This window comes from Megalobrama amblycephala, linkage group LG14, assembly GCF_018812025.1.
Source record: "Megalobrama amblycephala isolate DHTTF-2021 linkage group LG14, ASM1881202v1, whole genome shotgun sequence".
NCBI classification, from domain to species: Eukaryota; Metazoa; Chordata; class Actinopteri; order Cypriniformes; family Xenocyprididae; genus Megalobrama; species Megalobrama amblycephala.
In genome coordinates, this window is record NC_063057.1 from 1,223,550 (window position 1) to 1,237,561 (window position 14,012).

The 14,012-nt window shown below is 40.8% G+C and overlaps 1 protein-coding gene across 1 annotated transcript in view; it reads left to right on the forward strand.

Annotated features, from left to right (window-relative positions):
- Positions 1–13,779, forward strand: part of chrm2a (cholinergic receptor, muscarinic 2a) — a 90,362-nt gene extending 76,583 nt beyond the window's left edge. The window contains exon 2 of the mRNA XM_048154858.1: positions 10,492–13,779. Coding sequence (XP_048010815.1) covers positions 10,546–12,039 — 1,494 coding nt within the window. The 5' untranslated portion in view covers positions 10,492–10,545 and the 3' untranslated portion in view covers positions 12,040–13,779. The remainder of the gene's footprint in view (positions 1–10,491) is intronic.
- The last annotated feature ends 233 nt before the right edge of the window (positions 13,780–14,012 follow it).

Here is a 14,012-nt window from a genome sequence, read left to right on the forward strand (position 1 = left end):
TTGTGCAAATGACTTCTTACCTGGTGAGCCAATGCCCTATGGAAAAGTCTACCCACTTTCCCTACCCAAGTAAAATGACATGACAGCTTTTCAGCAAGGCTACATCCATCCATCGACATCACCTGCTGCATTAAGCTTTTCCTTTGTCACAAAAAATTACAGAGGCTTGAGGCCCTGCATTGATTACTGGTCCCTTCATCATCACAAAACAGATAAACCCAGTCAAATATTAACCGCAACTCCTACCTCACTACCACATTCATTCTACAATCCATGTCTCCTTCCTGAAGCTACACCATTCTCCTCTGTCATCTTCCTCCACAAAGCCTGGTCCAGATGACGACCAGTGGAATGAGTCGGTGCTACTTACTACCTACCATCAAGGACCTCGAACCGGCATTGTGGCTGCATCTCTACACTTATGATGTTTCAATTGAACGTTTCATCCAACTCTCCATCCGAGTTGCTCATCAAATGAAACACTCCCTCTATGAAAATCCAGCCTTGCAGCTGCCGCCACTCAACTGCTAGTCCCCAATCACCGGCTCGTACAATTGTCTTCTTACCTGATGAGCCAGTGCCCTGTGAAAAGATCTACTCATATTCCCTACCCAAGTAAAATGACATGACGACTTTTCAGCAAGGCTACATCAGTCCATTGACATCACCTGTTGCTTTGAGCTTTTTCTTCGTCACAAAAAATGATGGAGTCTTGAGGTCCTGCATCGATTACTGGTACCTTCACCATCACAAAACAAATAAACCCAGTCACATACCAACTGCAACTCCTACCTCACTACCACATTCATTCCACATTCCATGTCTCCCTTCGTGAAGTCTCACCATACTCATCTTCCTCCACCACAAAGCCTGGTCCAGCTGACGACAGTGGAATGAGCCGCCGCTTCTGACTACCAACCATCAAAGACTCGAACCGGCATTGCCGCTGTATCTCTCCACTCATGATTCGATGGGACATGTTTCATCCAACTCTCCAACTGAGTCGCTCATCAAATGCTGCCTCCACCACTCAACTGCTAGTCCCCAATCACCAGCTCTCCAGAACCAGGAAGGGAACCTATGCAAATAGACGCATTCTGGCTATCTCTGGCAGAGCTCCAATGACAGCTGACCCAGCGACTGTGCCTGTACTGTAGTGTGGTGCATTCAACCCCCACGTCCACTGGTGAGTTATGCAACCAGCATTAATGTAATTTCCTCTCCATTTAATTACCTGGTTCTGGAGAATTCCACAGCTCGTGTGATTCTGGGGCACACAGCTCATCCATCACTCTCCTGTTATCTCCTGGTCCACTGGAGGCGTCCTGAAGTGGGGCTCACAATGTTTACCTGGCTGTTTTCCAACTCAACCTCTTCCTGCATCATCTGTGCCCATCAAGAAACCACTTTCTCTGGCTGTTAACTAAACTGCCATTGAGAGGCCCAGGAGCACAACGTCTTTGGAAATCCCATCATGTTATGGCCACTTACAGGACATCTTCTGCCCCCAATGAGCCTCACAATTGCCACCACATAGACCATGGGATTGTGCAAATGACTTCTTACCTGGTGAGCCAGTGCCCTGCAGAAAGATCTATCAACTTTCCCTACCCAAGTAAAATGACATGGAGGCTCTTCAGCAAGGCTACATCCATCCATCCATAACACCTGCTGCTTTGAGCTTTTTCTTCCTCACAAAAAATGATGGAGACTTGAGGCCCTGCATCGATTACTCGTCCCTTCACCATCACAAAACAGATAAACCCAGTCACATGCCAACTGTAATTCCTACCTCATTACCGCATTCATTCCAAAATCCATGTCTCCCTCCTTAAGCCTCACCATCCTCCTAGGTAATCTCCCTCCACACAGCCTGGTCTGGCTAATGACCGGTGGAATGAGCCGGCACTATTGAGTACCTACTGTCAAGGACTCAAACCAGCATTGCGGCTGCATCTCTCCACTTATGATGTTTCAATGGGACTTGAACATTTCATCCAACTCTCCATCCAGTCGCTCATCAAATGAAACACTCCCTCTGTGAAAATCCAGGCTTGAAGCCTACACAACTCAACTGCTAGTCCCTAATCACCGGCTCTCCAGAACCAGGCATCTCTCTCCACATAGCCTGGTCTGGTTGATGAACTTTCTCTGCCGCTGCTCCTGGAGGATGGGCCCCTGTACGTAGTCAGAGAGATCCTAGATTCCCGGCGCCGTAGGAGTCATCTTGAATACCTAGTTGACTGGGAAGGCTAAGGACCTGAAGAAAGATCTGGATCAGGATGACATCCTGGATCTGGCCATGGAGGGGTTGGATGAAGTCACCAGGCTCTCCCTTCACACACACACACACACATCACAATCCCCAGAGTACTCATCAACCTCACCTGTCCCTCATCACTGCTGCAATCACCCTTCCCTCAGTCAGCATCTGGCCACCCTTTGAATACAACTCAGTTACATGTGATACTTACCTGCCAAGATCTCCAGCAATCTCCTTGTTCTCCAATGTCGTTGTCTGATTCTCTGTGTGTCCCTTGGACTCCTCGTTCCCTAGTGAAAATATAGCATTATTATTGTACTGTATCATCTGCAATTGAACTGTCAATTCTGCTATACTCACCTGTTGCACTGCGTGTTTCAACAAATACCTGTAGTTGGGTTCAAAATTCTTAAATAATTTTGCAATAATCTAAAAATATAATATGGTGTCTATAAGTACAATCAACAGCTTTAAATGAATAGTTTTATATTTCACCATAATTTTTAATTTGATTGCCGTTAACGCACTCTATAGCAAACAAGCATGCACAACTTAAAATCACGTCTGACTAACGGTAAAAGAATTTCATCTAATGAAAGAAGAATTAACAAAAAACATATGTGCATGTGTGTTAATATTGCATCAGATGTCCTGAGCCGATATCCAGACTGCCAGATGTTTCCATGTGTCCGTAATGGGTTGTTCCAGCGTCCACAGACCCCTGCTGAGCACCATCTCCATCTGCCAACACTCACAGCTGAGACCCCACGCCACAACCCAGGGCTGAGTTAACCTGTCCAAGAGACCGTAACACACACACAGACACACATGCACACACAGATATGCATTTTAGGGGTGAGAATCTTTAGGCAACTCACAATCTGATTCCAATTTTTTTTAATTAATACGTTTAATGACTTTGAATATCAAATTTGTTTGTGCATTTTTATTAAACTACTTGTGTACTTTTGTTAAGAATTTAGTAATTATTCACCTTGTAGCTGGCTGCTTTGGTTCATGGCAACTATAAAGTAATAAAGGGGAACAAAGAAACACATTACAAGCAATAAACAAAAATTGCTTTCATTATCTGAGAGTGCTTTAAGTATCTAAGTTTTCCAGACAAGGAGGATTTTTCTCTTTTTCTTAGCATTACTGCTGTATGATTATTACTGATGAAGTATGCAGAATCTATTCAGAATCGTTGCACTAAAGAATATATGTGAACACCACAACCTGAGTTTTTTTGCGCACTTGCACAGTAGGACTGATGCTCTCAGGTCAAACGCAATGGCTTCAGGTTAGAGTTACGGCATGTCAGAATGAAACATTTGAGAGCAGCCCACTCCTGGATGATTCAGAGACGTTAAGTGTGTTTGTCAGCGCGCTGTCATACACTAAAAGTCCAGAGTGACAGCAGCAGATGGAAGACGTCGAAAACACTACTGTGGCCTGTCACACACAATCAAGCATCTGTTTTAGGGCACAAACACTCACTGCTGACTATAAACACTTGAATATTTACTTAATATTACAGTTTCCAACAAGCTTGTGTGGAATCTGTCTTTTTTTTTTGTAGGTTTGAGTTCGAAGAGCCTCTCCTCAGTTTGTCATTAACTTTTCAGCCTGTCTGTGTACAAACACCTGCTACACACACACCTGCTGTGAGTTCACTTGGATATAACCGTGTCCATCTATGTCAGATATCCCTAACAGGGTGGAAACATCTCTCACAGACCTAAAGGAAAGAAAAATCACATTAAAGATCTCATTAATATCTAAATTGTTTCTCTTAGACAGTAACTACATTATGCAGAGAACAAATGGATTCTTTCTGTGAAGTTTCTCCAGATGTTTCAGAAGAGATCTCAACAATGTCTCAAACTGTGCTGAAAATGATCCGAGCTGATATCCACGTTAGTTTTATAGCTCTCTCTATATATATTAAAGTAACAAAAAAAACAAACACATTTTTGCATTTCTTCCTTTTTGTGAAACATCATAAAAAGACATTATTATGTTTCCTGATCAATAAAATGACACACCCACACACCCAAAAAGACCTGAAAACACTCATCTCCCCCTGTTTACACCGCCGTCAGCTGCACAGGAAAGACAATCTCTGCACCAGAAGAAATACATCATTAAAATCGCATTGAGAAACCATTCATCCATTTAGACCGAAATCTCATGCCACTATCTAATCAGAGACTGCTGCAGGACCGTTGCAGTCGATACAGACACTGGTCCTGTACTCAGTGCCGTGTGTCAGTCAACATCACTGTAGATTTCTGGACTCTAATGGTACGATTACACTGACCATAACAACATAATGCAGACTGAGGCCACAGGGGGTCCAGTCTGAGTCAGAGACAAAACCAGATTTAAGGAAGCAAAGGTTATATGAACAGTAATTAACAAGCTCCTTTTTTCATTCATCCTGAACTGAGATGCAGATAAACATGTTTTCTGTAAATGGACTAATGCTTTTCTCTGATAATACAGACAAAAAAAAAAAAATCCCATAAACTTTCAATGAAAGTCATTTCTAGATAATATCAGAGACCTTTTGACTTGGACAGTAAGAAACCACCCAGCAACCACCAAAAAAGCACTAACAACCACTTTAGCAGGCAACAAATGTTACAATAATCTTCAGAAAATGTATGAATCTAGTATTTAAAATACAATAGAAATTGTTAAAAATGGGAGGGATACCAAAGACGTGAGATAAGCAGCTATTTATAACCACCTTAATTTGCAAAGTTAAATTAAGCTATTTCCTGAGAGTTATTACTTCATTATTTGGTAAATAACTAGAATAAAGTGCAGTTTGAGCTACAAACCAGTGTGCTTAGGATTAAGACAATACATTTAAACAATATTAATATTATTATGCATATAATAATATTATGTATAAATAGCTATGCATGACTGCTAAAATGGATGGATGCATGGATGGATTGAACAATAGAACGGTCGGTGGATGAATGGATGGATGAATGGAACAATAATACGGTGGATGGATGGATGAATGGATGGATGGATTGAACAACAGAACGGTGGATGGATGGATGGATGGATGGATGGATGGATGGATGGATGGATGGATGGATTGAACAATAGTACAGTGGATGGATGGATGGATGGATGGATGGATGGATGGATGGATGGATGGATGGATGAATGGATGGATAGATGGATTGAACAACAGAACAGTGGATGGATGGATGGATGGATGGATGGATGGAAGAACAGAATGGTGGATGGATGTATGGATGGATGGATGGATTGAACAATAGTACAGTGAGTGGATGGATGGATGGATGAATGGATGGATAGATGGATTGAACAACAGAACAGTGGATGGATGGATGGATGGATGGATGGATGGATGGAAGAAGAGAATGGTGGATGGATGGATGGATGGATGGATGGATGGAACAACAGAACGGTGGATGGATGGATTAAACAACAGTATGGTGGATGGATGGATGGATGGATGGATTGAACAACAGAACGGTGGATGGATGGATGGATGGATGGATGGATGGATTGAACAACAGTATGGTGGATGGATGGATAAGCATGCTCTGACTGAACTTTTGTTGAATGCTAATTTAAAAAAAAGAAGAAGTAAATTTATGATTGGCTTGGGCTCATGCTGGTTTAAGCAATATGATCAGCTGAGTGTTTTTGTGAAGACCTCTTTGTGGCTCCAGTCCAGAGAGCTTTAATCCAGACAAACACCAGAGCTGATATATTATACAGGTCAGGACAGCCGCTGGGCTTTGAGTGTTTATGTAAATATATGCATCAGTGTGGTCAGAAACTGATATATCACAGCGGCTGCACTGCAGACACAACCTTCTCTCTGAATAGAAGAGGAAAACAGTAAGCAAAGCATAGAAAAGAGGAAAGAGAAAAGGGGTAAAAGTTGGAGATCAGTCCTCGGTGCGTCCCATAGGGCAGAGGCAATTTTCAGCTCTACTGAGCCAATTCCTCAATGACTAAAGTCCGAAAGGCTGACAAAACTTATTCATAACGCCAAACTCCTCCATTCTGTCATTCAACATAAGGCTTCAGCCGGCTCAAATTTGGACCAGAGATCAGAGAACTCCATTAGTAGGCAGCGGTGGGATATGAGTGCGGTATCGGGTGGAATAATTCTGAGTGGAAATGAGGGCAGTTTGTCATTATAAAACAAACAGCCGGCCGCTGAAGAACAGAATATACGGACGTTTAAATGACTCAAATGCATTCCATTACACCTGATTAGTCAAGCGGGTCCGAGCTTTTAGGACTCCAAAAGCAGAATATCTCACATGCCGAACGAAACGAGCCCTGCAAACAGCCTGAAGAGGAGAGCGCTCAAAAGTAGATGAAAGCCAGAAGAAAGGATGTCTCCTAAAACACAGTACAGTAGCTCTCTTCTGAAAAATGCAGGTTTCTACACTGAAAATGATGTAGGGTTTGCTTTTACTTTTACAGTTTTCACTCAGAAATTGCTAGTAAATTTCACAAATGAAAGGCATGTAGAAAACAAAGTATGTTTTCTTGTAAAACATATTCCAATAATCTTTGCTTACAACTTCGAAAAAAACATTTTTTACAGTGTGCAAAAAGTACCTGATAAGATTCATGTTTCAGCCAAATCTGAAGCAGCGTCCTTCACGGATAAGGCGATCCCAGAATGCATTGCAACACGCTCTGTAAAATATTTCAACCATGATGGCAGACAAAATGAGAGAACTGCTCAAATTATATATTTCATTCAATACTGAAATATCAATAAAAAATAGTTCAATTGAAATATAAATGCATTTGCATGTGCCAGGGTCATTATCGGTAACTAAAACTAAAACTATTAAAAACATTTCTGCCAATTGAAATAAAGCTGAAATAAAATTAAATAAACTAAATGAAATCTAGAAACTGAAAAAAGTTTAAGTTGAAGCATTAAAACTATTAACTGGAAATAAATAAAAACTAAAACAAACTAAAACGGAAATAAAAATAAATTAAACCAAAATAGCAATATATTTTTATTATATATATATATATATATATATATATATATATATATATATATATATATATATACTGATATATGAATCGTATATAGTTTTTGGTTAACTTATCAATAGGCTAAAATAAAACTCTAATGGAGTTGAGTACTTAGAAAACAGTTATTTATATGATGCACACAGTTGCTGCCTATGTACAGCATCCCTAAACTGTTGTGTTAATTAAGATGCATTAGAAGGCAGCTGACTATACTTACAGCAAGGCAGCTCACTGGGCTTTGGAACAGAGCCTTTGTGTACACATGACTGTGTAGCGTACTGGAGTGCAGATAGCCTGTAGCGGGCAGTGATGTGTCGTGTTGCGGTTATTGACTCCTCCCCGCAGACACAGCGGGCTCCGTCTGCATTGTTTGCCTCTTCTAAAAACACAGATTGCTGGACATGGAGCGTTTTTATAGGGATTAGTTTGGCTTAGTGCCGTGGCTAACGCCATGATTAGGGCTTTCTGGCACTGGAGATAAGTGAATTCTCTCTGGTTATTCAGAGGCTGTTCAGGGGAAAAGCACCAAATAAGGCACCGTTTTAATGGAGAAAAACAGAGTGAACTGTCGCTCTGTAAGACTGATAACCTCTTCCCTCTAATCACCATTACCGGACTCGTATCTATTCACATTCACAGAGACAGAGAGAGAGAGAGAGAGAGACAGACAGACAAGCATTAGGTTAATTTTGCCCCATGGCGCTCATATGGGAACCGTTCCTTTGCTCTAATCCTGATTTTTAATACAAAGAGGAAAGGCACGACTGAGCCAGAAGCAGGAGATTAAACTGACAGTCCCAATTTGTCGTTTTTCTTATATTTTCAGTCTAAAGGATCAAACAGCTGTAAGGTTACAGAACCAAGTCTGAATTCATACAACCTGTTGTGTGCAGTCATCCATGATGCACAGATGTCAGCGTCTTCTATTTTTAGGACCATTAAGATTTTTTTGCCCTCCGACACTATTTTCATGAAACTGAATAAGACATTTCCACCCTAAATCACCTTACTTCACTGCAAAACAAGAAGAAAATGTTATTATTATAACATAATATAATGTTATATGATACAAAAAATCATTTTGTAAATTTTAAGGAAACATCTGCCTTTAAGGTATGCATCACTTTTAAAGCTTTGTACTGTCATTTTTAATTAGATGCAATGAGAATTATATTAAAAAAAAAAAAAATCTTAAATGGTCATAATCATTATGATGCATAATATATTTTCTAATTCTTTTGGTTTTGGGCTGAAACGTGTTTTTATGACTTTAAGTTCTATATAGAACTCAGTTATTCGATTCTGATGCTGTAAAGAACTCAGAAACCAAATACGCAACATATAATGAAACATTTAATCTTTAAACAACCATATAAGTCTATTCGAGAACCCTACATAGCCACTGTGGTTCTTGACAGCGCGTACATGAAGCAGAACTGGAGTAAACGGACGTGTGCGCGCCCGCGCGCACTCGCAGTGTAATTGATTCCTGGAGATGAATCAGACAGCGCGCGTGCTTGTTGACTTTAAAGCAGAAGTTGAAAGCCACGAACGCTTTCAAGTTCGAGCAGTGCTTAAAAATTTCACTTATTTTCATCCGTTTCATTATTCACATTAGTTGAAATCATACCCTTCACATTTTAATTGACATGATGAATTGGCACTCTAACCAGATATTTCCATGTTTTACGAGTGTGTGATCATCGAAAATGCCCAAAAATAATTGATTCAATGTTCAATTACACGAAGCCACCGAATATTAAATCACATTAAATTATATGGTCCAACTACTCCGCTGTTTCCATGGAGACCAACCAGTTTACCACATGTTTCTTTGAAATATGACTTGAATATTAGTTTCTTAGTCTCAAATTGTGAAGTTTAGACGGACTATGTGCGAAATACACAACTGGAAGGTATTAAATCACACACTTACTGTAATATTTACTGCTCTGGAACGGGAGATTATGCAGCTTTTTCAGGGAGCCACAACATCCATGAATCCCCTCAGGCGAACGCTGTCTGTCTTCATGCTGAATCACTTTCTGTTGACAAGTGCGACTGGCAGATGTCCTCATCGGGTTTATTTAGGTGGTTATTCGGTTATTTTTAATTTTTATAAATCAGAATTATTACTTTATAAACTTATTGTGACGAGGTAAACTCTGAGCGGCGCTCGCTTACCTCACGCGCTTCCCGCCCTTTCTCCTTGCAGGCGCGCGCCAGGTATTTCCAGCGCCAAAATATTATAATTTCACTTTTTGATGCATAATATATTTTCTAAAAACTAGTGTAGAAACATTATTATTTTAGCACTTAACAATAAATTGAATAAATCAAATAGGCATATTTAAATATTAATAAAAAGACTATAAAAATGACAAATTATTGATTGTGAACAGGCTACTTGTTTAATGCCTTTAAAAAGAAAATAAAAAAATATGGAATCTCTTATGGAATCATGCAATCATTCAGAGTCATGTAAATATAACATTTTTAACAATAACATTTATTATCTTTGATACCATCACTTTACAAAGGTATTGTCACAGTCACAGTACTGTTTGTGAAATTAATTTATGTAAATTACATACAGTGCATTATTTGTTAGTAACATTATTTGTTATTTGTAAGTTGAGTTGAAAATGGACAAACCCAGCAATTGGGTTTTTGTTGTTGGTAGTTTTATTTAACCCAACTATTGTTTAAAAATCATTGTGTTGCTTGCTTAAAATGAACCCAAAATATGTTGAAAATAGCATTTACTGTATTAAGTTTAATGAATAATAATTAAGCAATAGACATTTATTAAATTGCTTATTAATAAATGTTCTCCTTTTGATTATCATTGTTGCCTCTAGTAATTATGTGTCTGATTTTTAATTTTCAACCAATTTTGGGTTCATTTTAAGCCAGACATATAGTCATTTTCTTTTCTTTTTTTAAAAAATAGTTGGGTTAAATAAAACTACCCAGCATGTTGGGCAAACATTTAACCCAACCACTGTGTTTGCCCATTTTTAACCCAACTTGGTTTGTTTTCAGTTTTTTTTCAGAGTGTACAATCACGTGAAGAGACTCAGATCCCTAAATCTAAATTTCACTAAATCTAATCAACACTAAATCTAATCAACACTAAATCTCCTCTCTCTCCCATATAGGTGTCAGAAGTCATACGTCCTGCCCATAGTGAACTGACCAGCTGTACCTGAGCCATGGACACCATGGATACAATAAACTTCACCTTCTGGAACGCCTCTGAGGGCAACGAGACCATGGAGACAGTGGACGAGAGCCCTTATAAGACAGTGGAGGTGGTGTTCATTGTACTGGTGGCCGGCTCACTAAGTCTGGTGACCGTTATCGGGAACATCTTGGTCATGCTTTCCATCAAGGTAAACAGAAGCCTGCAGACTGTCAACAACTACTTCTTGTTTAGCCTGGCCTGTGCTGACCTCATCATTGGCCTTTGCTCTATGAACTTGTACACAGTCTACATTGTGATCGGATACTGGCCACTAGGTCCGGTTGTGTGCGACTTGTGGTTGGCGCTGGACTATGTGGTTAGCAATGCCTCCGTCATGAACCTGCTGATCATCAGCTTTGATCGCTACTTTTGTGTCACCAAGCCGCTCAGCTACCCGGTGAAGAGGACCACCAAAATGGCAGGCATGATGATTGCCGCAGCATGGGTGTTGTCTTTCATCCTCTGGGCTCCGGCGATCCTGTTCTGGCAGTTTATCGTTGGTGGGCGCACAGTGCCAGAGAAGGAGTGCTACATTCAGTTCTTCTCCAACGCCGCGGTCACTTTCGGCACAGCCATAGCTGCTTTCTACCTGCCCGTCATTATCATGATGGTGCTGTACTGGCAGATATCCCGCGCCAGCAAGAGCCGCGTCAAGAAGGACAACCGCAAGCCGTCGGGTGGCAACCTCGACGTGGCCTCTTCCAATCAGATCCGTGAGAACGCAGCCAACAAACCCACCAACAACAACCTAACAGCTGAAGAAACAGATCGAGGACAGACCCAGCTAACAGATGATGCCGCCAACCAGCACGATGCCAAACTCCAGAATGGCAAAGCGCCATCCACAGCGAGCGGAGAAGCGGAGGCTGAAGAGGGCGGAAGAGGAAACTGCGTTCCCGCAGAGGAGAAAGAAAGCTCCAATGACTCCACCTCTGGCAGCGGCGGCGTAACCAATCAAAAGGAGGAGGCGGCACCATCCAGAGTTGACGACAACCAGGCTCCTGCTAGGCACCGCGCCAAAGCTGGCGGCTCCAAACTGACGTGCATCAAGATCATCACCAAATCGCCAAAAGGAGACTGCTACGCGCCTTCGAACGCGACCGTGGAGATCGTCCCTGCGACCGAGAGGCAGAACCACGTGGCGAGGAAGATCGTGAAGATGACCAAGCAGCCGCCCAAGAAGAAAAAGGCGCCGTCCTCTCGGGAAAAGAAGGTCACGCGCACCATCATGGCCATCCTGGTGGCGTTCGTGGCTACTTGGACGCCCTACAACGTCATGGTCCTCATCAACACCTTCTGCTCCAGCTGCATTCCCAACACCGTGTGGACCATCGGATACTGGCTCTGCTACATCAACAGCACGATCAACCCCGCCTGCTACGCCCTCTGCAACATCACCTTCAAAAAGACCTTCAAACAGCTGCTGCTCTGCCAGTACAAGAACATACGCTCCACCCGATGAGCAGCAAACATAGTGTGTGTGCATGCGTTACATTTTACATGTGTGTGTTCTTGTGACTAAGGTGTATGTGTGGATGTGTTTGTATGTGTGAAGAGGTCATAAGGAAGTAAAAACCAATTCAAGTCGTCGGCCATTATAAAACTGGCCCAACAACACCCGTCATCCTAGTTTAATTTTTTTGTCAGATACAAATCAGACGTGTTTAAATCAGATTTTCCTCTAAAATAAGTGCAGAAAATGCAGTCCTCAGATCGTGTCTGGGCAGGTGTGTGTTTGCATTCATTGTTTTTTTATATATAGATAGTCTGTTGTAGCACTTTGCACACATAGATGTGATGCATGTCACAAAAGGAGGAAAAGAAGTGCTAAAATATCTGATTTATAAACAAAAATGTTAAAAGTACAAAAAAATACGAGCATATAGATCAGATTGGAGTCTGTACTATTCAATAATACACAAATAAGGGGACAACAGGGCTGACTGAAGATCCAAACCAAACGCGTTTGAGCTTCAGTATAAAATCACACCTGTATATACGTGTATATAATCATGTACTGTATCCGTGTCGTGTGTGTGGTTGCATGCTGGATGATGGTGCGTGTGTGTTCGACATTAAAAGTCCAACATGAAGCCCGTTTACTGATGTGTAATCAGGAATATTCAACAAGATTTAACGTAGGGTGCTACTTGATTTCATCCATATCATTAAAAGAAACAACTTCAATAATGTGCACCAATGAATTGTGTAAAATAAGGTCAGAAACATGTGTAAAGGAAGTAAACGGGCTCATGTTGACTTTAAAGCTTCATTAAATGGAAGCGTCTATGATGACAGGTAGCTGGTTGCAGGGTTTGTGTGTGTTTGTTGTGTGTGTGTGTGCTCTGTGAGAGCAATAAGAGGGTTGAAGAGGCTCTCCGGTGTGCCCGTATGTTAAAGTGGATGAGTTTTGAGTGCTCGGGGTCTCCAGGGATGCAAATCTAAACCTTTTAAAGTGAGCAGACGCGCAGGATAAAGAGGCTCTCACAGGCACGCAGCCATTAGCATCCACCTCACCTCTGCTTTGCATTTACACAAAACAGTTCACTCACGCTTGGGAGAAAAAAAGGAAAATACCAGCTACGTACAGAATAATGAAGAGAACGCTAATTCATCAGATACTCCAAAACCTGCTTGTGAAACTGAAAAAAATCTTATTAAAAGGCCAAAACGCTTGCTTTCTGCCTCATTGTAAATGACATTCAGCACGTCTGACACGCATGTTTTTGTGAAGTGCAACGTCCTGATGACCTGCTCGGCTCTCTGGGTTCATGATACGCCTGCGGGCGACGTGTTTGAAAGTGTGTGTGAGTGTGTGTGTGTGTTTGATCACCCCGGAAAGGGGTTTATTATAACTCACAGGTTCATGCCTTGTGAATTTAAAGGGCTAAAGTGCATAAGCTTCCTCATCTCATTATGAGACGCCAAGTCACCATTAGTTGTTTTGGAATCATTAAAACAGATTAACAGAATCCTCGCTCAAAGATGAGGATCATGGGAAATGTCAGTCAATCGATCACAGAGCTGCAGCTCATAAATTTGACAGTGATGCATGCTGGGGGAATCGAGCTCGAGCTTAATTTTGCATCAGTGTTATTTTAATTTTTTTAATATCGCTATTTAGGTTTGATTTTTTTTATTTTTTATTTCCATTTAATAATTTTAGTTCTTCAACTTAAACTTATTTCAGTTAATTGTGAAAGCAACATCTATAATTTTCATTTAGTTTTATTTTTTTCTGGCTAATATCTTTTTTATTTTATTTGAGCTTTATTTCAATTAACAAATGTTTTTAATAGTTTTTTTTTTTTTTTACGATAAAAACCCTGCATCAATATTAATAAATATACCACGGTAAGCAGAGCTTCAGTTAAAATACCACAGTAACTGTTGTAAAATCATAGTAAAGTAGCATGAATCTCGTTCAAATTGTGC